Below are 27,614 nucleotides of genomic sequence, written 5' to 3' on the forward strand. Positions count from 1 at the left end.
CCTCCCTCTCCTCCTAGCCTTTCCTTGCTCTGAAATGGGCCCTGTGAACTTGACATCCCTTCCCTGGGTTTTTTGTCTACATTGCATTTTCCTTCCCTCCCAGCATGGGAAGCAGCCTCTCCAGGAATAGAGATAGCATGGCCACTCGCCCTGTATAATTGGGATGATTTATTTCCCTGTTAAAGACACCAGGCCGTGTGAGGATTTACCTTGAATCCATTTAGATGTCGTGGCTGAGCCTTGTAAAAAGATGCTCGGCGATTAGTGCTGCGTGGAACTGCCCCTCCTGCCCGAGCTGTGCAGATTTAACAAGAGTCAGAGTGGCCAAGGAACTTTCTGTTGGGATGTTCGGGTCCGCTTTTCCTGAACCCTTCATTGCCTCAGCCTGGAGGCTCAGAGTATTGGAGTGTTAGAGCCAAGAATGATGGTTGTCAGCAGCCAGCTGCCTGGGGTCTTGTACCTCCCCCTCCATCCCTCCTAAGGTCATCCATGGCCCATCCCATTGGTACTCCTAACAGAGCCACAGTTGTGCTCACTCCTTATCTATATCTATATTTATCTATCTATACACATACATATATATACACACATATTTATATATATTATATATATTACAGTTATGTTATATATTTATATATCACACACAATATATGTTTATATGTATATATAAAATATATACATATATTAATATATTTATACATATACATATATTCATTTATATTTATATGCATATTTATATATATTTATACATATATTTATATGTATATTCATATGTGTATATATATTTTTTGAGATAGAGTCTCACTCTGTTGCCCAGGCTGGAGTGCAGCGGCGTGATCTCAGCTCACTGCAACCTCCGCCTCCTGAGTTCAACCGACTCTCCTGCCTCAGCCTCCCGAGTAGCTGGGATCGCAGGCATACACCGCCACACCAGGCTAATTTTTGTATCTTTAGTAGAGACGGGGTTTTGCCATGTTGGCCAGGCTGCATCCATATATGTTTTTTTTTTTTTTAAAAATGTAATACTGTTTATTTAACTTCAAAAACATTTCAGCATTCTAAACATACAAAAAAAAAAATAACAGAACGTTGCAAATCATGTTTAAGTACAGGAGGTTCTTGAACTTTCATTGATGCAGTGGCTCTTTGCTTTGCTGACAATGAAGAGTTCTACAGTTTGTTTAAAAACAAACAGTTTTAAAACTACCGCACTTAAAAAAAAAATTCTCATGCCAGCTGACCTCTCTGTCCACAGCTAAGATGGCAGCAGAATGCTATGTCACTATATACAGAAACAAGACAACCTGAAGCTAAATGGATGCCCCCTGCAGAGTCAACAGGTCCAGCCTCACAGTGCACACCCTGAGCTATAGCCTCTCCAAAAGGCATCTTCCCCACAGCCTCAACGCTGAGCAAGGAGCATCAAGAGTTTGTCTCGGTTGTTTTGTTCTTTTTACAAACTATAGATATATACAGTTGAAAACTCAGGATTTCTAGCCAATAACCATAGTTAACACCACCTTACAAATTAAAAAAAAAAAAAGCCAGAAACATCTTTAAATGCCTTGTCACACCAACAGCAAAGTGCACAGAGTGAGGAGAACACGAAGAGTGCCTTTTCATTTTAAAAATGTTTGGAAATATGTACAACTTTGATACAGTTTCAGGGTGCTCCAGACACCCATGGCCACTTCATGTAAACCACTGACAATTTCTAGAGCACTTTGAGAGACTACAATATGACCGTGATCAAATTTTGTAATTAAACCTAATGAGGGCAACAGACACTTCTCAAATAAGAGATGAGTCAATTACGGCGCTCCCCTACTCTAAGTATTCACAAGGAGACAGATCAACAGTTTCTTTATTCATCCTCCTCCTCCTCCTCCTCCTCTTCTTCCTCCTCCTCTTCTTCATCTTCCTCTTCCACCTTTTTCCGGGCAACTTTAGCAGGACCCTTTGCACCATCAACTTTCCTTTTGACTTATAGTCGGCAACATCCTTCTCATACTTCTCCTCAGCTTTGCTGCCTTAGTGATGTAAGGCTGCTTTTCACTGTCATTTAAATTATTCCACATCTCACCCAGCTTTTTTGCCACGTCTCCAATAGAGATGCCGGGGTTTGTGGATTTGATCTTGGGACGGAATTCTGAACAGAACAGGAAGAATCCAGACGGTGGCCTTTTGGGAGCATTAGGATCCTTCTCTTCTTGCCTCCCTTAGCTGGTCCATAATCCTTCATTTCCCGGTCATAGCGCACTTATCTGCCTTTGCCATTTCATCAAATTTAGATTTCTCTTTCCCGGACATCGTCTTCCACCTCTCAGAGCACTTCTTGGAAAATTCTGCAAAGTTCACAGGGACCTCTGGGTTTTTCTTCTTATGTTCTTCTCTGCACGTCTGCACAAAGAAGGCATAAGCAGACATCTTGCCCTTTGGTTTCTTCGGGTCACCTTTAGCCATCCTGACTGTATTGTTCGCTAGTCTGGGCAGCGCAAGGCACGACGCGCGGCTCAGCGCTCCCCAGCCTCGCGCTAGCTGCCTCCACGAGAGCCGCCTCCCATATATGTTTTAAAGCAGCCCAAGCCCTTCTTCTGTTTACTGAAATTGTGCAGCACCCTAGTGCGCAGTTGAGATGAAGTGGGTCTTGCCTGGTTGGAGCGAGGATGGGGGCACCAAAGGCTCCCCTGCTGACTCCTCTGCTCTTGGGGTCTCCCTCCCCTCCTTCCAAATATGCCACTTAATAGACGGAGTTTCCTTAGTTTCGCTTACTTTCTTTATAGAGGATTCTGAGAGACCTGTGGATTTTTAGAAGGGAGAAGGGCCTTGGAATTCAGCACTGCTTCCTTTTCTCTACGATAAAGAGGTCAGAAATGTTCAGTCTCCCCCCAGGACCCCATTGCGGTCGTCTTTTCAGAGTTCCGTGATAACAGACCTGGCTGTGTTCGGGGGACCCTGATGCTCACTGCTTCAGTCCCCTGTGATGAGGAAGACTTGCTAACTGTTTGAGGAAACCATCCAGAAAGCCTCTTCCTGCCTCCTTCCTTCCTTTCTTCCTTCATCAGTGAACTCAGTGAACCTTTATTGACTGTCTGCAGCATGCAACCATGGCTGCTGGGTTCTGTGGGCGAGGTTGAGTGACCCCCAGGAAACTCGGCCTTTCTGTCCCAGGAGCTTACAAGCTCATCGTCCACCTGGGACACACGTGCCCTACTCCCACCTAAGGAAAACCTTTGATGATGAGAGCTCCTGAGTGGGTGTTGAACATGCGTGTGCCTCAGAAAACATGCTGGGCCAGTGCTTCTCCATCAGGGATCCCATCTTTAGGGGGAGGGCCACCTGCTTAGCAGAAGTCAGGGTGGCTGAACCCATGTGCTATTGTGAGTTTGTGTGTGGAGCTCTCCCGGCGAGCCCGGGCTGAATTCACCCTGAGATCTCAGTCTCCTGGTCTGGCAGATTGTCCCACTGGGGTGTTCCCCATGCACACCAGAGCTTTACCACCTTCCAAGGAATTAAGTGGGAACCATGGGTTTTCACAGACCCTGATCAGTCTCTGCTGGTGCCCAGTAGAGGTCCTTTGTCAAGTTTGTGACATTATTTCATAACTGGGGAGCCACTCAAGACTTTCTAGGTTGGTCTGGTAGGCTCCTTGCAGCCTCTGGGCCCCCTCTTTTTGTGGGGACACTGGGGTTGCTTTGGCTTGTATGACACGGCTCTTCTGCCCTGACCTCAGCTCCCTCAAGTGTCATTATCTGTGATGCGTTCTCGTGAGCTGGTGGCTAAGTAATGTCTCTTCCAGGATTCCTCTTCCTCCTCCCTGGAAATGCTTAGGACTGAACTAAGTCACTCTGAGATTATACCTGACACATGGCAGGATCTGGCAGGATGATTTCTTCCACATGTCACCCTTCAAGATGTATTAACGAACAAGCTTTGGTCTGAAATCAGAATTCCGCACCTCCCAGCAGTTCCTGTTGATTTTAACAGCTTGTGCAACTCCAGTTTCTTCCCTTTTCATGTTATGTTTCATTCCCTTCCCTACCTTTGGCTTTCACTCAAACTCTGTCACCATTCTTTCTGCCGATTGAGGAAGCCCAGAACAAACCCAGGTTCCTTATGATGCTTCGGTAACAGGGACCATGCCAAGGATCGGGAATGCCGGGTAACGATGAAGGAGACATACTCCTGGCCTTCAGAGTTGCAGGGGCACACACATAGACCCCGCTTATCTCCCCAGATATAATCAGTGCTGTCATGCACACATTCCAGGCTGATTAGCTAATGACTGTGGACGGGACTCGTGCACTGCCAAAAATGTGAGTCACACAGTTCCAGGTATGGACAACAGTGAGCATGCTTTGTTGCCATGGGAACACGAACACGTATTCATCTCAGTGCCGAAAGAATTCACTTCCCCTCCTTCAGGGTAAGGACGTTTCCTACACCATTCCTCAGGCACCAAGGCTGCTCCTCACCCCCACCCTCTGCACCCCCATTCATGGCCGCGCCTGCCTGGGTGGGTGCCCTGGCTCAGTGTACGCAGTTGACCCCCCCTCGATATGTTGTAGGTGCAGCCAACATCCAGGCATGCCTCTGACACTTCATTGAAATGTCAGTGACTGATTATTTTCTTGAGGCAAGGCAGGAGGATGAGGTGACAAGAGCTAGGCTTTTTCAAATAGACAGATTTGGCTCAAATTCTGGCTCTGTCACTCAGGAGCTCTGCAACCTTGGGAAAACATTTTTCTTGCTCAGCATCAGTGTCTTCATAGGTAAATTGGGATAATCCCTGCGTTACCAGGCTGTTGGAAGGACTCAATTAAAGTGTGTCAAAGTGCTTGTCACATCACTCAGTAAGGGATGGTTCCTCTTTTTTTTTTTTTTTTTTTTGAGACAGAGTCTCACTCCGTCCCCCAGGCTAGAGTGCAGTGGCACAATCTCGTCTCACTGCAACCTCTGACTCCCAGGTTCACACCATTCTCCTGCCTCAGCCTCCCGAGTAGCTGGGACTATAGGCACCTGCCACCATGCCCGGCTCCTTTTTTTTTTTTTTTTTTTGTATTTTTAGTAGAGACTGGGTTTCACCGTGTTAGCCAGGATGGTCGCGATCTTCTGACCTCGTGATCCACCCACTTTGGCCTCTCAAAGTGCTGGGATTACAGGCGTGAGCCACCGCGTCCGGCTGGGATGGTTCCTCTTTCTGTCTCCCAGCAGCCCTAGGAGATGGAGGTGGGGAAGTCAAGATCCTGAGAAGTTGGCTTCATGGCTGACACTCCCAGGGACAGATGTCCACACTCCAGAACTCTGGGCTGTCGGCTTGGTCTCCCTTGGGCTGGCTGGGTGATGTGTCACTCAGGGTTCTTTGGTTATAAATATTAGAAACTGATTCTGGCTGATGTAAGCAAAGTGGAGTTTATTGCAAAGATACTGAAAGGTTATAGAATAGGCAGAGACCAGGGAAACCTCCTGAAAACAGATAGAAACCAGGGTGCTCAGCAGTGTGAGGCCAGGAGGTAGGAATAATAAAACCAGTCTTATAGCAAAAACAGCATGGTCAGGTCTGTGGCTCAGAATGGATAACCTCCATGCATCCCTTGATTGTTCCTCTTACCCATGATTTAAAGTATCAGCACTAAGTGTCCTGAGGTGGCCATCGGTCACACACCTGCACCCTGTGAAGGACCCCCCCAGGGACCCCTTGGCGTTTGTTGTGGAGAGCTGGCACCCGGATTAATAGCCCTACAGAGAAAGTGCCCGGTAGGGGAGAGAGAATCCCCTTAAAAAAGAGCAGGCTGCTATTAAGAGATAGGAAAAGGGGCCGGGCGCGGTGGCTCATGCCTGTCATTCCAGCACTTTGGGAGGCCGAGGCAGGTGGATCACCTGAGATCAGGAGTTCAAGACCAGTCTGGCCAACATGGTGAAACCCCGTCTCTACTAAAAATACAAATATTAGCCAGGCATGGTGGCGGGCGCCTGTAATCCCGGCTGCTCGGGAGGCTGAGGCAGGAGAATCACTTGAACCTGGGAAGCGGAAGTTGCAGTGAGCCGAGATCGTGCCATTGTACTCCAACCTGGGGGACAAGAGTGAGACTTCATCTCAAAAAAAAAAAAGATAAAGGGAAAGGATACTGGGCAGCTGAAATAACAGATGTCTGCTGCAGTGATCTTGGCCAAATCTCACTTGGGCCTCTTTTCTGAAAAAGAGGCCAGGACCAGCTGATCTCAACGGACCCTTTGGCTTCTAATGGGACCACTATGATTATTAAGGAGACAACTCTACCACTGGGAAGAAATGAATTAACATTATAAACCACATTAGTTTTTTATTCTCCCTCTAAAAATTCCTGCCCCCACCAATATAGGCCATTGATAACCCATATTTTTATCTGTTTTTATTTATTTATTTATTTTTGAGATGGAGTCTCGCTCTGTCGCCCAGGCTGGAGTGCAGTGGCATGATCTTGCCTCATTGCAACCTCCACCACCCAGGTTTAAGCAATTCTCATGCCTCAGCCTCCCCATGAGAGCAGCAGGAGGCAGCCAATGCCTAGGTAGGTAGGGGCAGGTCCCTGGTGAAACCCCACCTCCAGGCTGAAGACAGCTTAAAGCCCAAAAGCCAAGCTACCATTTAAATCCTTGTACCAAACTGAGAACTTGTCTTCCTGTTTGGTGTGCTTTCCTCTGATTGATCCCTACCCTTCACCTATTTTACGTATACCTACACTTTCCTAATTGGCTTTCTATACTGCCGGGCCCACTTTTGCGTGGTGTCTTTGCATTAACCTTTTTTGCATACTCACCAATCAGCATGCACTCCCCATTCTGAGTCCATAAAAGGCCCTGGACCCAGCCACATGGGGGACTTTCCTGCCTTCAGGTAGGGGAACCATCCCGGTGTCCCCTCTCTATTTAAAGCTGTTTCATCACTCAATAAAATTCTTCTCCACCCTCCTCACACTTCAATGTTCAGTGCATCCTCTTCTTGGGCATGGGACAAGAACTTGGGAATCAGTGCAAAAGCCAGACTCTGCCTGGGAAGGCCAACTGGGCAGGGCACCTCCTGCGGCAGATAGCATGCCCTGGGCAAGGCCTCTGGCATTACCAGCCAGAGGTCCCTGACTGGTAAAGGGACCGAGAAAAATCCTGCATCACCGAGTAGCTGGGATTATAGGCGTGCACCACCACACCTAACTAATTTTTGTCTTTTTAGTAGAGACAGAGTTTTACCATGTTGGACAGGCTGGTCTTGAACTCCTGACCTCAAGTGATCCACCCGCCTCAGCCTCCCAGAGTGCTGGGATTACAAGTGAGAGCCATCGCACCTGGCCTAAAGTCTGCTTAATTTTTAATAAAATATTTAAGTCTACAGAAAATTACAGAGATGTTGACAAATGTATCTGCCATTCATATTTTAAATCAACTTTACTGAGCTACAATTTCTCATGAAATTTATTATATGCGTACAGGCCAATGAGTTGACAAATGTATACACCCTTGCAACCACTACTTGAATTAGTCAGTGTGTAAGACATCTTCCCAGAAAGCTCTCTTTTGCCCTTTTGCAGTCAGTTTCTCTCCTTTGTACCCACTCATCTCTCCAGGTCACTTCTGAATCTGATTTCTATCCTCTAGGTTAGTTTTGTTCTAGAGTTTCACAGAAACGTGTCATGCAGTATGTACTCTTGAATCTGGCTTCTTTTGCACAGGATAATGTCTGACATTCATCCTCATTGTTGTACCAATGGCTCACCCCTTTTTATAGCTAACTAGAAATCCATTAGTTGAATTTACTGCAATTTGCTTATCCTTTTGTCAATTGATGGACATTTAGGTGGCTTCCGTGATTTAGCTATTACGGATAAATCTGCTGTGAACATTTGCGTATAGGTTTTTCGGACATGTTTTCACTTTTCTGGCATAAGTACGTAGGAGTGAAATTGCTGGATCATATGGTAAGCATGCATTTAACTTTATAAGAAATGGCAAAACTGTTTTCTGAAGTCACTGCTTCAATTTGCTCATCAGTCACAGCAGTGTATGAGCTTCTATTGTTCTACCTCCTTGCCAGCATTAAAAAAAAAATTTTAGCCATTCTAGGGAGTATGATGTAGTTTCCCATTGTGCTTTTATCTTGTATTTTCCTGAAGGTTGATGATGATGAACATTTTTCATGTGCTTATCATCATCTCTGGATTTGACGAGTATTAACATTGGCCAAATGTCAGTCAGAAATAACATAGTATTTGGCATTCAGAATCCTGTGTGTTCCTCCAATTCCTTTCCCTTCTTTCCTTCTCTAACTGGAGGTAACCACTGTTCCGGGGTTGGTATGTGTTTCCCATGAGCATGTTTAAAATCTTTATTTTATTTTTTATTTTTTATTTTTTGAGACGGAGTCTCGCTCTGTCGCCCAGGCTGGAGTGCAGTGGCCGGATCTCAGCTCACTGCAAGCTCCGCCTCCCGGGTTCACGCCATTCTCCTGCCTCAGCCTCCCGAGTAGCTGGGACTACAGGCGCCCGCCACCTCGCCCGGCTAGTTTTTTTGTATTTTTTTAGTAGAGACGGGGTTTCACTGTGTTAGTCAGGATGGTCTCGATCTCCTGACCTCGTGATCCGCCCGTCTTGGCCTCCCAAAGTGCTGGGATTACAGGCCTGAGCCACCGCGCCCGGCCTAAAATCTTTATTAACGTGTGTATATCCAAAATACTGTTTAGCAGTGTCTTGTTTTGAAACTTACATGAGATGTGCCATACGGTATTTATACCTTGGTAATTTACTTTTTTCGCACAATATGTTTTTGAGTTTTTTTCATGTGGGTGCATGTAGAGCTAGTTCAGTTTAACTGCTGCATACTGTTCTAGCATGTGCACAGATCACCTTTATCTCCCCTGGAGGACACTTAAGGTCACTCTAAGCAATGGTGTAATGCTTATCTTTGTGCCTGTCCCCTCGTGTACTGGCCTGGGTGTTTCTTGGGTCCACATACCTAGAAGGAGAATATCTGGGTCTGAGAATGTACATCTGGACTTTCCTAAATAGTGTCAAATTGTTTTTCTGAGAGGTTTTGCAAATGTAGACTGCCACCCACAGAGTATCAGAATTTCCATTTGCCTTGCCAACACATCAGACTTCTTATTTTTGCTATCTGAGGGTGTGAAATACCACACCTTGGATTTAACTTGCATTTGCATTTCCTTCATTGCTAGTCAGGTCGTGTATGTTTTCAAATGTTTATATACCATTTGAATTTCCTCTCTTGTGGGTTTCCTGTGCATACTCTGCTCATTTTTCTATTGCGCAGTCTTTTAGTCATTGCTTTACCGTTTCATTTTCTAATGATGTATTTTGTCATGCAAAACTTTTTTGTTGCAATCTAGTCAAATTTGTTAATCGATTACTTTTTGGATTTTACTTTTTATGCCTCATTTAAGAACTCTTGGCTGGGCACAGTGGCTCACACCTGTAATCCCAGCACTTTGGGAGGCCGAGGCGGGTGGATCACGAGGTCAGGAGTTCGAGACCAGCCTGACCAACATAGTGACACCCCATCTCTACTAAAAATACAAAAATTAGCCGGGCGTGGTGGTGCGTGCCTGTAATCCCAGCTACTCAGGAGGCTGAGGCAGGAGAATCGCTTGAACCCAGGAGGCGAAGGTTGCAGTGAGCTGAGATCATGCCATTGCACTCCAGCCAGGGCAACAAGAGTGAGACTCTGTCTCAAAAGAAAAACAAAACAAAAACAAACAAAAAAACTCTTCTGGTGAGGTCATATATGGTCTTTTCTGAAAATTTTCAAGATTTTTGTTTGACATTGAAATCTTTGATCCATTTGTAATTTCCTTTTATTGTTTTTTATAAGGTAAGAGCCCAATTGTACTCTTTTTCTGAGGAGGCTGTCATCCTTTTATTACTTATTTAAAAAATCCCTCTATTCTCACCTCACTGATTTGATGACCACCTTTGCTGTATGTTTTTATAGATGTGTGTTCTGTTCTGGGGTCTTTCTTCTGTTTCATAGGTCTGTTTGTCTGTCTGTTCACTATTTTAATTGTAACTTTGCAAAAAGTTTTACTATCTGATGGAACAAGTCTTCATTCTTCTTCAAAATTGTCTTGGAGGTTCTTGGCCCTTGACTATTTCCTGTGAATTCTAGGATTACCTCCTTGAGTTCTAAGAACAACTGTTGCATTAAAATGGCACTACGTTTTGAGATTAATTTGGGAAGAAAGATCTCCTTGGTAATACTGGGCTTCCTATCTAGAAACAAGTTGTATCTTCCCATTGATCTAGATCGTCTTTATTATAACTCAGTGTTACTGGAAAAGGGTCCCGAACCAGACCCCAAGAAAGCGTTCTTGGATCTCATGCAAGAAATAACTTGGGGAGAGTTCATGGAGTGAAGTCAAAGCAAGTTTATTAAGAAAGTAAAGGAGTAGCTGGGCGTGGTGTCTCACACTTGTAATCCCAGCACTTTGGGAGGGTGAGGCAGGCAGATGGCCTGAGGTCGGGAGTTCGAGACCAGCCTGGCCAACATAGTGAAATGCCATCTCTACTAAAAATACAAAATTAGTCGGGTTCAGTGGCATGTGCCTGTCATCCCAGCTACTCAGGAGGCTGAGGCAGGAGAATTGCTTGAACCTACGAGGTAGAGGTTGCAGTGAGCTGAGATTGTGCCACTGTACTCCAGCCTGGGTGACAGAGTGAGACTCCGTCTCAAAAAAAAACAAAGAAAGAAAGTAAAGGAGTGAAAGAATGCCTACTTCATAGGCAGAGCAGCTCTGAGGGCTGCTGGTTGCCTATTTTTATGGTTATTTCTTGATTATATGCCAACTAAGGGGTGGATTATTCATGAATTTTCCAGGAAAGGTGGCAAGGGTAGGGGGCAGTTCCTGGAACTGAGGGTTCCTCCCCTTTTTAGACCATATACGGTAACTTCCTGACATTGCCATGGCATCTGTCAACTGTCATGGTGCTGGTGGGAGTGTGTCTTAGCATGCTAATACATTATAATTAGCATCTAATGAGCAGTGAGGATGACCAGAGGTCAGTCTGGTTGCCATCTTGGCTTTGGTGGGTTTTGGCCGGCTTCTTTACCACAGCCTGTTCTATCAGTGAGGTCTTTATGACCTGTATCTTGTGGCCACCTCCTATCTCATCCTGTGACTTAGAATGCCAGATCTACTAGGAGTGCAACCCAGTAGGTCTTGGTCTTATCTTTTTTTTTTTTTTTTTTTTTTGAGACGGAGTCTCGCTCTGTCGCCCAGGCTGGAGTGCAGTGGCCGGATCTCAGCTCACTGCAAGCTCTACCTCCCGGATTTACGCCATTCTCCTGCCTCAGCCTCCCGAGTAGCTGGGACTACAGGTGCCCGCCACCTCGCCCTGCTAGTTTTTTTGCATTTTTTAGTAGAGACGGGGTTTCACCGTGTTAGCCAGGATGGTCTCGATCTCCTGACCTCGTGATCCGCCCGTCTCGGCCTCCCAAAGTGCTGGGATTACAGGCTTGAGCCACCGCACCCGGCCGGTCTCGGTCTTATCTTTTACCCAACCTGTATATAAGATGAAGTCACTCCGGTTCAAACACCTCTGACGTCAGTACATTACATTGTCTCCATATAAGTCTTTTACTCTTTAGTTATATTTACTCATAGCTCACTTACAGTTTTGTTGCCATTATGCGTGGTGTATTTTTTTCTTTTCCTTTAAATTTGATGTTGTCAATGAAAAGAGTCAAACTCTGTAGAGTATTCGAAGAGTTTTATTCTGAGCTAAATATGAGTGACCATGGCCATGTCACAGCCCTCAGGAGATCCTGAGAACATGTGGCCAAGGTGGTCAGGGCACCGCTTGGCTTCATACATTTTAGGGAAATGTGAGACATCAGTCAGATATATTTAAGATGTACATTGGTTTGGTCCAGAAAGGCGGGACAGCTTGAAGCTGGGGCTTCCAGGTTATAGGTAGATCTAAAATTTTTCTAATTGGCAATTGACTGAAAGAGTTATCAACAGAAAGGAATGTTGCAATAGGATACCAAAGTTTTATCATTTAGAGGAAGCCTCCAGGTAGCAGGCTTCAGAGAGAATAGAATGTAAATGTTTCTTTTTTTTTTTTTTGAGACGGAGTCTGGCTCTCTCGCCCAGGCTGGAGTGCAGTGGCCGGATCTCAGCTCACTGCAAGCTCCGCCTCCCGGGTTCACGCCATTCTCCTGCCTCCGCCTCCCAAGTAGCTGGGACTACAGGCGCCCGCCTCGTCGCCCGGCTAGTTTTTTGTATTCTTTAGTAGAGACGGGGTTTCACCGTATTAGCCAGGATGGTCTCGATCTCCTGACCTTGTGATCCGCCCGTCTCGGCCTCCCAAAGTGCTGGGATTACAGGCTTGAGCCACCGCGCCCGGCCAGAATGTAAATGTTTCTTATCAGACACAAGGTCTGTGTTGAAGTTAATGCTGGAGGGTTATAATGAAGCATGTCTGGTCCCCATTTCCCTTCATGATCTAAACCAGTCTTTTAGATTACATTTTAGAGTATGCTGGCCAAGGAGGACGTTCATTCAGATAGTTGGAAGGACTTAGAATTTTATTTTTGGTTTACAGTGTTTATAAGTATTTTTATCAAAGTAATAGAATTTTAAAAGTAGAGCATTCTCCTCACCATACTCCACCCCAAATGCTTCTCAGAGTCCACACACTGGGGCTCTATCTCTACTTGGGGTTTTTGTTACTTTAGAGACAGGTGTTTGTTGTGTCACCCAGCCAGGAGTCCCGTAGTATGATCATAGCTCACTGCAGCCTCTACTTTGGTCTGTTGCTCTTCAAGTCTGAAAAGTTGTCATCTTGATCTTCCCTCACCATCATCTGATTACTTTCCTTTCTTATCTTCTTTCTTTGCTCAAGCGATCTTCCCATCTCAGCTTCCCAAGTTGCTGGGACTACAGGCATGCACCATCACACCTGGCTAATTAAAAACATTTTTTTTGTAGAGGTAGAGGTTTTGCTATGTGGCCCAGGCTGGTCTTGAACTCCTGGCCTCAAGCAGTCCTCCCGCCTTGGCCTCCCAAAGCACTGGGATTATAGGCATGAGCTGCTGTACCTGCCCCTTTCTCTAAATGATATATTTATACTGTTGTATATCCCCCTACCTACCAGTTTTACACATTATCTATTGAACTTCTTATTGCAGAAGATTAGACCTGGCTTTTCCACCAACACTTTACTTTCTCCTTTCCTCCATACATAACCTCTTCCCTCAACTCCCGCAATAGTGATACTATGGTGATATCAGGGTCTGGTGTTTACATTATTATGCCTTTGTAAATTATAGCTGAGCTACTGATTGGCTTCTGCTTCTTTGTTGCAACAACAACAAGAAAGCAAATAAATAAAAACAAAAGTGATTGTTTTCATTTACTTTGTTTTCCCTGTCCCTTGTACCAGTTCTTCTCTCTTCATTAGCCCTTTAAAAACTTCCCCAGGCTAGGTGAGGTGACTCAGACCTGTAATCCCACCACTTTCAGTGGCTGAGGCAGGTTGATCCCTCGAGCCCAGGAGTTTGAGACCAGTCTGGGCAACATGGCGAAACCCCGTCTCTACTAAAAATACAAAAATTAGCTAGGCATGGTGGTGCAGTTTCAGCTACCGGGGAGCCTGAGGTGGGAGGATTGTTCGAGCCTGGGAGATCGAGACTGCAGTGAGCTGTGATCGCACCACTGTACTCCAGCCTAGGTGACAGAGTAAGACCCTGTCTCAAAAACAAAAAACAAAACAAAAAAAACCCACAAAAAACAACAAACTTCCCCATGTACTGTCACCTGTCACCGTATGAAATAATCTATGGGGTCTGTTTTTTTCATCTCAGTAGAAGCATCTATTTGCTCTGCTCTGGTCTGTTGCTCTTCAAGTCTGATAAACAGTTGTCATTTGTATCTTCCTTCACTATCATCCTATTTCTTTCTTTCTTGTCTGCTTTTTAGTCATTTCTTAGATCTCATGTCTTCCCCCTTTCTTGGTTTTCTCCTTTGTTTTGTTGGATCACACCCTGCAGTAGCTGCCTGAAAAAGGAAATAGGTCTGATCTTAATCTGCAGTATGTAAACATTTGCCTCATTGCCCTGTTTTCAATATGGCTTGTCACCTGTCCTCTAGGTGTCCCTGAGTCCAGAAGCTCAGGACTAGTTTGCCTTGAGAGTCAACCTGTTGTTTTCTGCCATTGGGATAGGGCAGTCACTTAGTTGCTGAGAGTAGGGAGAAATCTGTAAGCTCTCCTCCAGCCTCCTTTTTAAGTCTTTACCTCATAGATACTTTGTGCTGAGAGCCTTCCTGTGCCTTTCTGAGCTTCTGCATTATAAACTGACTGATTTCTTGTCATTATCTCCCTGTGAAGACATACAGGTTTCTGTTCACTCCTCTATGCGAAGTCCTTGCCATTTATCCGTTTGTTTTCCATTGTCCAAAATTATGTTGACATGTCTCATTTGTTGTCAACTCTTACTTATTTGTTCTTTGTGGCTTTGTTAATGGAGTTTTAGGAGAGTATGGATATAAACAGCCCATTTTCAATCAGCCATTTTAACCATAACTATTTATTACATTTTCTGATTGTTGTCGTTTACTGTAGTGTAAGGGAACCAGAAATCACCTCCAATCTCCTTGTTAGCCCTTAACGGGTGCTTTGACTGGATCTGGAAACCAAATTGACACCAAGCAGATGAACATGAGAAAAGTGTATACATTTTATTAGTTTTATATGTACATGGGATCTTCACAAGACAATGAAGCCCGAAGAAGTGGCCAAAGCAATGTAACTTTATACTTTTTAGATAGAGTGATAAACTTGATCAGAAATAACAAGACAAAGTATAGCAAAGGGCAGTCAGTTTTCTGGTGGGGTCACTAGAAGATGTATTAGAGGTGGGGTAAAACAGGTGAAATATAAGAACTATTCTGTTCATGATGTTTATTCAAGTCCATTGCAGGCTCAATTCCAAGGCTCTGGTGATAGGCGCTATTTTCTCGCCCTGGTACTGGGAGGACAGCTCTCCTATGGGATTCTCTATCATTTGGTGCATGCAGGAAGAGACAGTTCAGCTCATCCGTTCTGAAACTACAGTTTCTACAATGTTTTCAACTTGAAATCATTGGTATACCAATCTGGCATGTTTTGCGATGGCATATCCTTTACCCCTTCAGTAGTTAGTTACTGTAGAATATTGGTAATTTTTAATCACTAGATCTTGAACTGTCTTATTAGTTCTGATAGTTTGTAGAGTTTCTTGCATTGGATGGGTAGGCAATTATAATGTATGAGGATATCAGCAGTTTCTTCCTTTGCAATCTCTATTCTTTTTTCTTTCTCTCTCTCCCCCCACTCCCCCTCCTTCCCTCTCCCCCTCCTTCTCTCTCTCTTTCCTTTTTCTTCTTTCCCTTCCCCCTTCCCCTCCCCTTTCCTGTCTGTCCCCCTTCCATTTCTGTCCCCCTCCCCTTCCCCACTCCTCTCCCTCCCCCTCCACCCCCCTCCCCTCCCTCTCCACCTCCTCTCCTCCCCTCCCCCTCTCCTTCCTCCTTCCCCTCTCCCTCTCCCTTTCCCCATCGTTTTGCCTTCCTTTCCCCTTTCCCCTCCCCTTCTTTCCCCTTTCCCCTCCCCTTTCTTTCCCCTTTCCCCTCCCCTTTCTTTCCCTTCCCCTCCCCCTTCCCTTCCCTAGGCTGGAGTACAGTGGTGCGTTCTTGGCTCACCACAATCTCTGCCTCCTGGGTTCAGGTGATTCTCATGCCTTAGCCTCCCAAGTAGCTGGGATCACAGGCATGCACCATCACACCTGGTTAATTTTTGTATTTTGAGTAGAGACAGGGGTTCATCATGTTGGTCAGGGGGTCTTAAACTCCTAGCCTCAAGTGATCCGCCCACCTCAGCCTCTCAAAATGCTGGGGTTACAGGGATCCCAGCTTTTTTTTTTTTTTTTTAAACTGAAATAAGGTCTTACTCTGTCACCCAGGCTGGAGTGCAGGGGGATAATCATAACTCAGTGAAGCCTTAACCTCCTGGCCCCAAGTGATCTGCCTCCTTCAGCCTTCTGAGTAGCTGGGACCACAGGTGTGTGCCACCACGCCCGTCTACTTTCTTAATTTTTTGCAGAGGTAGGGTCTCACTATATTGCCCAGGCTGTGTATTGAACTTCTCAGCTCAAGTGGTCCTCCTGCCTCAGCCTTCCAAAGTGCTGGGATTACAGGCTGAGCCAGCACTAATCCTTATATTTATTTCTTTTTGGTGTCTTACTGTGTTGTAATATCTTCAGTGCAGAAGAGAAACCATGATAGTGAATAGCATTATCTTATTCCTGACTTTAACAGAAAAGCTTCCAGAGTTTTCCATTAAGTATGAAGTTTATTTAAATTTTCTTCTTTCTTTCTTTCTTTCTTTTTTTTTCCTTTTGTGAGATAGTGTCTTGCTCTGTCACCCAGGCTGTAGTATAGTGGCACAATCATTGCTCACTGCACCTGTGCCTCACGGGTTGAAGTGATTCTCCTGCCTCAGCATCCTGAGTAGCTGGGATTACAGGCACCCGCCACCACACCTGGCTAATTTTTGTATTTTTAGTAGGGGTGCGGTTTCACCATGTTGGTCAGGCTGGTCTCGAACTCCTGACCTCATGCTCTGCCTGCCTCAGCCTCCCAGAGTGCTGGGATTACAGACGAGAACCACCACACCCAGCCGTTAATTTTCATTAGTTATAATTTATCCGACTAAAATTCCTTCCAGTCCTGTGTGTGAGTTCTAATCACAAATGAGTGTCGAGTTTTGTCAGTTTCTTTTTCTGCATCCAGATTATCCTATTTTTTTTCCTTGTAGTTTCTTTTCATATGGTGAGTTTAATGAGTTTTCTGACGTTTCAGTATCTCTGCATTTCCAGGATTTGCTAACGTTTATTTAGAATTTTTACACCTATTCTCTAAGTGAGGTTAGGAGCTCTTACTTCCTTTCTTCTCCCATTGTTTTCCTTTGAACTTGATATCAGGGTGTTATAAAAAGGAGCTGAATGTTTTCTATTTCTGAAAGAGATTGGATTAAGTGTTTTTTTCTTAACGATTTGAGAAAACTTAGTAAAACCACACCGACAGGTACAGTTTTTTAAGGTAGATTTTAGATCACCGAATCAATTCGTTTGAAGGTTATAGACCTGTTCAGGTTTTCTATTTCCTCTTGAGTCAATTTGGAACTTTTATTTTCCTGGAAAATTGTCAGTGGCAGGAGAGAAGAAATAACCAGGGAGTTCCAGAACTTGGGAGAAAATAGCATCTTTGTCTGATTCATGCCACCCGACACTGAGAAGGTAGGAGGGAGGAGATCGAAGTGAAACCCTTCTAGGGTTTTGTATTATTCAGAAGGAGGAAAGAGCTATTGATTAGCTTTCTGCTTAAAGTCAAGTGTACATGTTAAAAATGTCAGTGTAACCACCTAAGTAGTATAAATAGACTCTATAAATGCAAAGTGTGTGGAGGGAGGGGGAATAAATAAAATGCAGTCAATCCAGCAGAAAGTAAGATGGGAGGGAGCAAGAAAAGCAGAGAAAAGCCTGGCAAAGAGAAAGCCTGTCCTTACAATGACCTTTGGGCAGCACCCCCCTCTCAGGAACTTTCTGGACGCCCACTGCTTTCTCAGCTCCTGCTTTCTCCTGTTATCGTTGCATATGTCCATCATACTGCTGCGTGGCTGCCTGCCATCTTTCTCTCTTCCAGAAAGTAAGCTCTGCCTGGGACAGGGCTGGGGTCATTCATCTTCATATTCTCAGCGCCTGACATATAGTAGGTGCCCAATAAATGTTTGAGTAAATGTGAAGCACAGATAAATAAGTAAACGGGGATAAATACATCCTGAGATGTTACTCTGCCAGGCTCAATGGCTATGGGAAAACATTTTCATCTGAGATCGCCTTGGTTGATAAGTGAGTTAGAGAACTGAGGAAGTAGCTGCAGCCTTGAATTCAATTGAGAAAAAAGACAGGGTGAGATGCCTCGTCTGAACCAGTCTCGAAATTCCTCAAGCACCCGTGTAGCTGTCACACGCTTGATCAGTACCTAGTAGTACCTAGAAATTCCCTTGTGCACTGGTAAAATAGCTCATAAGCTTTAAATTAGTGCTGCTCAAACGTTAATGTGCGCACGATTCACCTGGGGCGCTTGTTAAACTACAGTCTGATGTAGGAGGTCTGGGGGGTGCCGCAGATGCTGCGTTTCTAACAAGCTCAGTGTTGCTGGTCTATGGACCATGTCTTATGTAATAGCAAGGCGTTCAGTAGCAAGGTGTAGACTGTCGCCTGCTCTCCCCAGGTGCTTGAGGACAGCACAATGATCCTCTGCTTGGAGAATAAGTCCTGTGCTCTGACTTCCCAGGATTGTTACCAGGGAGTGTGAAGGATCCAAGCTTGCACCGGCTGGGGAGGGGTGCCCCTTGACCGTAAACTGTGCATCCTGAAACAGGCCTGTCTCCAGCTGTGTCAGAGCCTCTGGGGTAGAATCAGTTTGCTGAGGTACCTGCATAGTGATGACATCTGCGCTCATTCTCTTGTTTGTCAGGCTGAGCCACGCGGCCTGTTGGGACGCGTTGAGTCCTGGGAAGCCCTCATCTGTGCGATTCACATGTCACTTGTCACTGTTCTCTGGCAGTGCCACGCTTTATGTATGCAATCAACATCTCATTTCCTTGCCTCATTCCGGCGAGCCTTTGCCTTACTGTCACTCTGGTCCTGGGCCGGGGAGGGCCACCTTTTCTATTTCTGTCGTGCCGCCTGCCCTGGGTTAGATATACACCACTTCACTCCATATGCTTAGAATGATGGAATGGGGCTGGCAGTGATGATGCCACTTTCTTCTTTTTTTTTTTTTTTATTCCCCTTTTTTAGAGAAATGGCACAAAACCAGTGGGTAATACCCTAAATTGCAGCTAAGTCACTAATGCACCAATCCTGGGGCCAGACAGACCACGGGCGCCAGCACTTCCCCAGCCTCTCTCCCCATCACATCTCAGAAACGGCGCTGGCAAGCCGTCTGGTCTGTTCTTTACCTTACATTTATGTTGACTCCTGTGGATCAAGGAAGGCTTGTGGACAGATGCTTCTATCAGAGAGGGATGGAACCGGGGGTTTCAAGGTGATGGTGTGGCTCTAGGGTTTTACAGAAAGTGTATTTGAAGGCAGAAGCATCTGTTAGCAGGAGAACCTGGAACTTGAATGCCCTTCGAGGCTGTCCCCAGGCCCGGGGCATGGGATGCCCGCCTTGGCTCTTCTCCACACATAGTCTTGACCTTCAGGGGCTTTGTCCTTCCCAGGGTGGACAGAGGTAATGCAACCATGGGCGAAGGCTGGGGGAGGGGAACAGGGGTGCCAAGCCAGCTCTTCATCCCCTCCAGTGAAGAGATTGTGGAGTGGACTAAGTTAAAGCTGGGGCTGCCAGCAGGGGCCTGCATGCTGGGTTTGTCTTCTGGGGCCCCAGTCTTTCCTTATTCCTGAATCTTGCCTGAACCGGCTATAGGGGCAGGTAGTGTCTGGGCCGGGCAGGTAATAGCGCTGAGTGAGGCAGGTAGAGGTGCTTCCTCAGGACCAATGACTTCAGATCAGCACCCCACCTCCAGCGCTAGGCATCCTGGTTTAATGGGACAGGGACTTCCTAGGACATTTCTAAGCTCTTGGGTGATTGTCATGGGCAGCCAGGGTTGCAGACCACTGTGATAGAGAATGGTGGAGAACGTGGCAGCATTTCTCCTCATTCTGTCGACAGCACCTGCAGTATGGCTCACCCGAGTTTTCAAGAGACACTGAAATCTTTATTATTTTTTTCTTTTTTTTTTTTCTCCATGAAATGGAGTCTCACTCTGTTGCTCAAGCTGGAGTTCAGTGGTACGATCTTGGCTTACTGCAGCCCCCGCCTCCTGAGTTCCAGCAATTCTCCTGCTTCAGCCTCCCAGGTAGCTGGGATTACAGGCACGTGCCACCGTGCCCAGCTAATTTTTGTATTTTTTAAATTATTGTTATTAGAAGGGCTTTCACCATATTGGCAAGGCTGGTCTTGAACTCCTGACCTCAGGTGATCTGCCTGCCTTGGCCTCCTAAAGTGCTGGGATTACAGGCGTGAGCCACTGTGCCTGGCCTTTTTATTTTTTCGCAAGACCTTTTCCTGGTTTTTGTATGCTTGAAGATAAGTCAAACATTTTTTTAAAAGGTCTGCAGGTCAAGCAAAGCACATCCAATGGCCCCGTAAGCAGCCTCTGGTCTGCAGGTGAGGCCTCAGCTGTCTGACTCTGCCTCCGATTGCACCCACCACCTCATGTCTGGCTGTTCTCCATGATATGGCTACAAGCCCCAGTCCCACAGCCAGCTCTGGGGAAATAATGTATCCTGGGCACAGACCCAGAGTGATTCGCATCTTCCCACAACAACCCTGTGTGGTTTGTAATATTTTTGGTCCTATTTCTCAGATGTGGAAAGCCACTTGCCCAAGGGGTATGGTGGAGTCGGGACTCAAACACAGCTCTGTTTGCCTTATGAGCCTGAGCTCTAAGTCGCCTCACTGGATCTCTCTGCCTGGAGTTATTTGGGGTCCTGCTGACTGGGAACACCCCACCAACGGGCTTCTGTGTGGGACCCTCTGACCCAGTCAGGTGGCTCTTTTGAGTTCATAACTGGGCTGAGCAGGTGTTCCAGATGCCAGGCCAGAGGATTGCGTAGGAGTCAGACAGGGATGGGGATGTGGGAGTCCCTGGTTTCTAGAGAAATGTTTAGGTTGGTGCACAAGTAATTGTGATTTTGTCCATTTTTTAATGGCAAAAAACGCAATTACTTTTGCACCAACCGAATAGCACATTTCCGACTTCTGCTGTCTGTATGCTCTTCCTTTGCCCCCATCCCAAACTCTGTCCCCTAGGTTGTGATGTCCCCATTCTGCCTCTGCCCCTCTCTCCCTAGACTCTAGATTTTAGAATAGGGCAGGAGAGACGGCATCTTTGCTGGCATTTTCTCTCTGCAAGGCCAGGCCAGTAGCCTGGTAAGCTGAGCAGAGCCCATGAAAACAGAAAGAAGAATGAAGGGAGGCTGGGCATGGTGGCTCACGCCTGTAATCCCAGCACTTTGGGAAGCTGAAGAGGGCATATGACTTGAGGTCAGGAGTTCAAGACCAGCCTGGCCAACATGGTGAAACCCCATCTGTACTAACAATACAAAAATTAGTCAGGCATGGTGGCGCAGGCCTTTAGTCCCAGCTACTCTGGAGGCTGAGGCAGGAGAATGGCCTGAACCCAGGAGACGCAGGTTGCAGTGAGCTGAGATCGTGCCACTGCACTCCAACCTGGGTGACAGAGCGAGACTCCGTCTCCAAAAAATAAAAATTGGACCAAAAAAAAAAAAAAAGTAAGAGAGAGAATGAAGGGAGAGCTGGGCTGGGAGGCTGGGCAGCTGACCCAGGCTGGTGGCTGGATGATTCTCAGGACTTAGTGGCCACAAAAGTTGGAGAATAAATGAGAGTGAATGAGAGAGGAAGGAGGTGGAACAAACCTCAAGACTGGGGATGGAGGAGTGGGGTGCATAGAAAACCAGGAGTCCCTGCTGAGACTAGTGAGCCCAACAGGGCAGGTCATCTAGAGCCTATGGTCTAGTATAGCATTTCCCAAGGTGCTGTGCCAAGATGGGTTTAGATGGTCTATGGACAAGACTTTTCCAGTACCAGTGAACCATATCAAGAGAAGGGCATTCCTTTTGCAGTTCTCTCCTTGCTTCTGATTACATTGAGGAGAAAGTTTTGGGAGGTGCCAGGCAAGGGCAGGCCTCAGCAGGTAGCAGTATCCAGCAAAGATTGAATAACTGCTTGATTTTTGTTGTGGTTATTTTTATGGTTATTATAGATTTCTGGCAAATGTCACTAGTTTTCCATTCAGAGACTCACATCAATTTTCTGTTCAGTGCAATTTTTAAAAGAGAAAAGTGAGTCAACTAAAAATATTAGCAAATAAGAGGAAAAAGTGATAGGAGAGTATGCTGAAAATCATAATGGTGACCAGTGAAAGATCGGCTCCCAGGAGATGCTGGGTGTGGTGGCTTCAGGGTCTCCGGCTGTGGGGTCAAATGGACCAGAGTTCAAACCCATTAACACTGTGACCTTGGGCAAGTCGCTTTGCGTCTCTAAGGCATAGTTGACTCCATCATAAAACATTAATATTAAATGAGCTCATGCTTGTCATGTGTTTGGCGCAGGGCCTGAGAAAGCATCATAGTGGTGGTGGTTATTATGTGAAGTGTTTATTGGCATGAAATACTGAACTCAGAGGCTGGTGTTCCTGGGCTAGCAAGGATCACAGGCCAACGTGGAAGAGGAGGCTTTGTGAAGGAATGAGCTCTCTGTCCACACAAGTGTTTGAGAGGCTTGTCACCTGTCGAGGATTTAGTGGCAGGATTCTGCCACTGGATGGGCCAGACAAAAGGGGAGATCCCTTCAAGTAAACATTCCATGGGCACGGTGCAGAGAGAGTCAACATAGCAGGCCGGGGTGCCCTCCTTAGAAAGGCCTGCTTGCAGCATTGGCCCTTGGCTGGTGTCTGGGAATTTGCATTTAGGAAGGGCTCCCATTATTCCCTAAATAGTAAGGGTGGCTCTTCTCTAAACTGTTCGTGTAAGTAATATGGTTTGTGCTGAATACCTGGATTTCTTCAGGGAGTCTGCAATTTGTGTTTATGGTAGGCAGGGGGTGCCTATATGACCAGCTCCTAATAAAAACCCTGGGCACTGAGTCTGTAATGAGCTTACCTGCTAGACAGTATTTTACACGTGCTGTCAGGACTCAGTGCTGGAGGAATTAGGCACATCCTATGTGACTCCTCTGGGAGAGGACTCCTGAACTTGCACCTGGTTTTTTCGGGACCTTGTCCCAGGTTCTGTGTCCCTTACTGATTTTGCTTTGTATCTTTTTGCTGTAATAAGACCCTTTAAAAAAAAAAATAGAGACTGGATCTCACTCTGTCACCCAGGCTGGAGTGCAGTGGTATGATCCTAGCTCACTGCAGCCTCAAACTCCTGGGCTCAAGCAATCCTCCCATCTCAGCCTCCCGAGAAGCTGGAACTGTAGGCATGTGCTACCATGCCTGGCTAATTTTGTGTGTGTGTTTGTGTGTGTGTGTGTGTGTGTGTGTGTGTGTGTGTGTGTTTTAGAGACAGGGTTTTGCTGTGTTGTCTAGGCTGGTCTTGAACTCCTGGCCTCAAGCGATCCTCTTGCCTCAGCCTCCCAAAGTGCTGGGATTATAGGTGTGAGCTACTGTGTCTGGCCATAAGTCTTCACCAGAAGTAAAATATATGCTGAGTCCCATGAGTCCTTCTAGGGAATCGTCAGAGCTGAGGGTGGTTTTGGGGACTCTCAGCACAGCCTGCCTCTGTCTTCAGGTCAGGGAGGGAAACCCAGGGCCTCCTCTGGGTCAGTGGGTCATCCTGGCTCAATGGGTCAGGGACTTCCTAGCAAAGGTTCTGCAAAAGTTCTCCTAGAATCAAACTTAGGGAAGTGCGCGGAAGGAGCCGGTGATGCTTTTGGGAAAAGCCGGTCTCTCAAGCGCATATGGGGGTGCCTGTCCTTCTTTGAGGTGCTGTCTGATGTCACTGAGCTTCGTACAAAGCAGCTTAAAAGGTTTGGGAGGAAGCATTGGGGTATTTTTAATGTGTGGCGGAAGTCTCAGGTGTGGTTTGTGTTAAGCCTCTGAAGGACAGAGCACAATCCCAAAATAGTCTTCTCGAGAATGACCAAGGTAGAGACTGTTGGTTTGGACCTACAATATCAGAGATGCCACACCCCGATTCTTTACAAAATGTAACAGTGACCACACCTCAGTGGTTAGTGTCAAGGTTAAGGAATGTTGATATCAACTTCCCGCTGAAGGACGTAATTCAGTTATGTATGAATCGGTTTCTCCCGGTCTGAGCCTCTGTTTAGACTTGCAGGAGATGGTTCATGATCTCCAATCAGGTCCACCCTGAACCAAGGCTGGGCAGCAGGTATGGAGAGTGTCTGGGCTGTATTTTCAAAGAACTGTCATGGTGTAGGAGGACCAGGACAGGTGTTTCCAGACATTCCTAACTAGGGTCAGCCTGATTGTTCTGTGTGAATCACCAGGCAGGGATTCAGCATTGGTCCTATTGGTTTTCCTTTCTGATTACCCCCTAGCCAGAGGGGGTGGGGGGATAGGACTGAGGTAAGCTCAGAAGTGGCCCACTTGTCTGCATGAAGAAGTGAAGGGAGTTGGGATAAAATGGAAGACAGAGGAGACTCTGCTGTGGCGGGCTGGAAACTCCACTCCCCCAACCCCATCCCTCCCCCAGATTTCATCAGAACCTTTTATATAGGATGGCAGAACCATGGAGCTGGGAGAAGGAGCTGACACTTGGCTGCCGTGTCAGCAAGGAGAGGCCAATTTTTAATGCTTTATGTACATGATTAACTCACTTGATCCATGTAACTGGTATTATTAATACTTATATCATCATTATTTTTTTTTGTCTTTGCGGGAATTGCTGATATGAGATTGTCCAGCTAGATCAAGCAACTTGTCCTGGCAAAGCATGGAACTGAACCCAGGCAGTCTGGCTCCCAAGTCCACTCTCTTCACTACTACACTGTCAGGACTTGGTGACCTAGAAATGCTCCCCCTGACTCCAAAATTCAGTGACTCCAGGAGTCAGTCCAAGCAGAGCAAGGCTGCCATGATGCCCTGCAGAATGAGAGTCACATCTCAGGCTTTCTGAACGAGTTATATGTTTTTTCCTAATTAATAGACCTTGAAATAAATAGTTAACTGTTTTTACAAAATTGACCTTATAGGCCAGGCACAGTGGCTCACACCTGCATTCATTCCCAGTGCTTTGGGAGGCTGAGATGAGGGAATGGCCTGAGGCCAAATGTTCAAGACTGGCCTGAGCAATATAGCGAGAGTCCATCTCTGAAAAAAAAAAAAAAAAAAAAAATAGCCTGGCCAGGCCGAGTGTGATGGCTCATGCCTGTAATCCCAGCTCTTTGGGAGGCCAAGGCCGGTAGATCACCTGAGGTCAGGAGTTCAAGACCAGCCTAACCAACATGGAGAAACCTCATCTCTACTAAAAATACAAAATTAGCCAGGCACGGTGGCGCATGCCTATGATCCTAGCTACTCAGGAGGCTGAGGCAGGGGAATTGCTTGAACCCGGGAGGCGGAGGTTGTGGTGAGCCGAGATTGTGCCATTGCATTCCAGCCTGGGCAACAAATTAGCCTGGCCTTGGCTCCTCGTCACAGTCTGTCTTCTGCTTCCTCAATCCCTACTTTCCTCTCCCTCCCACTTGCACTATAGATGATGCCTTCCTACCCTGCCCCATAGCAATCTGGTCACTAGGGAAATGGGAGTATGGAGAGGAGTATACTGTGATTCCCTTAATCTTATTTCAAGGTCAAGTTACATTTTGGTCCCAAGCATGCAGCCCCCTAACCTGAGCTCTGGATAGACCTCCTTTGGGACTCCCAGTCCTGCCTAACCTCCCTGGCACTCTGTGCTCTTACATATCTTCCACTCTGAGTCCGGCCCAACATTCTGGCTATTTCTTCTTCCAGTGCTATGTGACTGGCACAGTTGACCCCAAGGTCCCAGCCAGGAGGACCTGGGGAAGCATCAGAGGTATGGACAGCAACATTTCTGATCCGTGGTCTGACTTGGCCTGATGACGGCAGCTGATCATGGCTCTCCAAGGTATGTCTAGGTCCTTATCTGCAGAACCTGGGAATGTTATTTTATTTAGAAAAGAGGCCGGGCGCGGTGGCTCAAGCCTGTAATCCCAGCACTTTGGGAGGCCGAGATGGGCGGATCACAAGGTCAGGAGATCGAGACCATCCTGGGTAACACGGTGAAACCCCGTCTCTACTAAAAAAATACAAAAAATTAGCCGGGTGAGATGGCGAGCGCCTGTAGTCCCAGCTACTCGGGAGGCTGAGGCGAGAGAATGGCGTAAACCCGGGAGGCGGAGCTTGCAGTGAGCTGAGATCCGGCCACTGCACTCCAGCCTGGGCGACAGAGCGAGACTCCGTCTCAAAAAAAAAAAAAAGAAAAGAGGTCTTTGCAGGTACAATGAAATTAAGGATCTTGAGTTGAGAAGGTTTTCCTGGGTTATCTGAGTAAGCCCTAAATGCAATTGCAAGCATCTTTATAAGAGAGAAGCTGAAGGAGATTCAACTATAGACGGAAGACAAAGGGTATAACTGGGGAGGTAGGGATTTGAGTGATGCAGCCACAAGCCAAGGAGTGCCAGCAGTTACCAGGAGCTGAAAGACTCAAGGACTGAATTCTCCCCTTGACCCTCTGGGAGGAGTATGGCCCTACCAATACCTTGATTTCAGCTCAGTGATACTAATTCTTGGATGTTTGGCATCCAGAACTGTGAGAGAATTCATTTCTGTTGCTTTAAGACACCAAGTTTATGGTCATGTGTTACAGTGGCCCAAGGAAGGTTTTTAGAAATGTAGATATCTTTGGAAGAGAAGCTTACCCACAAGTGCAGGCTCAAGAAAGGAACCGAATCTCTAAATTCTCTCTGCTTTATGTTCTTTAGCTTTGATGATTGCTATCTGTATACTTTGCCCTTTACCAAGAAACTGTTAGCCGGGACTCTTTCTATTAAATGTTACAGAAATCCTACTCAGGCCAGGTGTGGTGGCTTATGCCTGTAATCCCAGCTCTTTGGGAGGCTGAGGCAGGGAATCCCTTGAGCCCAGGAGTTTGAGACCAGCCTCAGCAGCGTAGTGAGACCCCCATCTCTACAAATAATAAATTCACTAGGTGTGGTGGCACTCCCCTATAGTCCCAGATACTTGAGAGGTGGAGGTGGGAGGTTGCTTGAGCCTAGGAGTTCAAGGCTGCAGTGAGCTGTGATTGCACTGCTGTACTTTACCCTGTGGACAGAGCAAAATCTAATGAAAAAAATCTCACTCAAATTGGCTTCAAACCAAAAAAGGAACAGTGCCAGGAAGTTCAGCTTCAGGCATGGTTTGATCAAGTGGCTTAAACAGTGTCAGCAGTCTGTTTCTCTCTGATTCCTTCTCTTCCTCATCAGCCCCTTTCCTTCTCCATCGACTCCATCCTCAGTGAGACTTCCTGCAAGGTTTCATCATGACCATCGACAGCTTCAGGCTTGCATCCTCTCATAGTCATACATCTGTCCCCAGTAATTCCAAAACCAAATTCCAGGTATCCAGCCCCAGATGGGTAATGTGCCCATTCGTGAACTAGTACTGTGGTTGGGGAGAGGGCACATGCTAACTGGCCAGGCAGGAGCCACTTACCCCCAGAAACCTGGAGGGCTGAGAAAGGGGAAAGGTGGTTCCACAGTAGAAAAATCAAGGTGCGGATCACGAGGTCAGGAGATCGAGACCATCCTGGCTAATACGGTGAAATCCTGTCTCTACTAAAAAATACAAAAAACTAGCTGGGCGAGGTGGCAGGCGCCTGTAGTCCCAGCTATTTGAGAGGCTGAGGCAGGAGAATGGCGTAAACCTGGGAGGCGGAGCTTGCAGTGAGCTGAGATCTGGCCACTGCACTCCAGCCTGGGCGACAGAGCGAGATTCTGTCTCAAAAAAAAAAAG

The 27,614-nt window shown here is 46.4% G+C and overlaps 1 protein-coding gene and 1 pseudogene across 5 annotated transcripts in view; one reads left to right on the top strand and one right to left on the bottom strand.

Moving 5' to 3' along the window:
• The window catches only part of GAS7 (growth arrest specific 7), a 291,891-nt gene that overhangs the window by 113,669 nt on the left and 150,608 nt on the right, over positions 1 to 27,614 (top strand). Inside the window, exon 1 of one of the 4 annotated variants that reach the window (XM_033184559.1) lies at positions 25,614 to 25,728. The exons of 2 other annotated variants lie outside the window; for them this stretch is intronic. In XM_033184559.1, the coding sequence (XP_033040450.1) occupies positions 25,700 to 25,728 (29 nt within the window). In that variant the 5' untranslated portion in view covers positions 25,614 to 25,699. Of the gene's footprint in view, positions 1 to 25,613; positions 25,729 to 27,614 lie in introns of those variants that run through there. One more of the 4 variants, XM_033184558.1, reaches the window with a different exon arrangement.
• On the bottom strand, positions 1,000 to 2,552 carry LOC117067699 (annotated as a pseudogene). The gene has a single exon (XR_004430827.1). The product of XR_004430827.1 is annotated as a high mobility group protein B3-like (transcript).

Source organism: Trachypithecus francoisi, unplaced genomic scaffold (genome assembly GCF_009764315.1).
Source record: "Trachypithecus francoisi isolate TF-2019V2 unplaced genomic scaffold, Tfra_2.0 Lachesis_group20, whole genome shotgun sequence".
NCBI classification, from domain to species: domain Eukaryota; kingdom Metazoa; phylum Chordata; class Mammalia; order Primates; family Cercopithecidae; genus Trachypithecus; species Trachypithecus francoisi.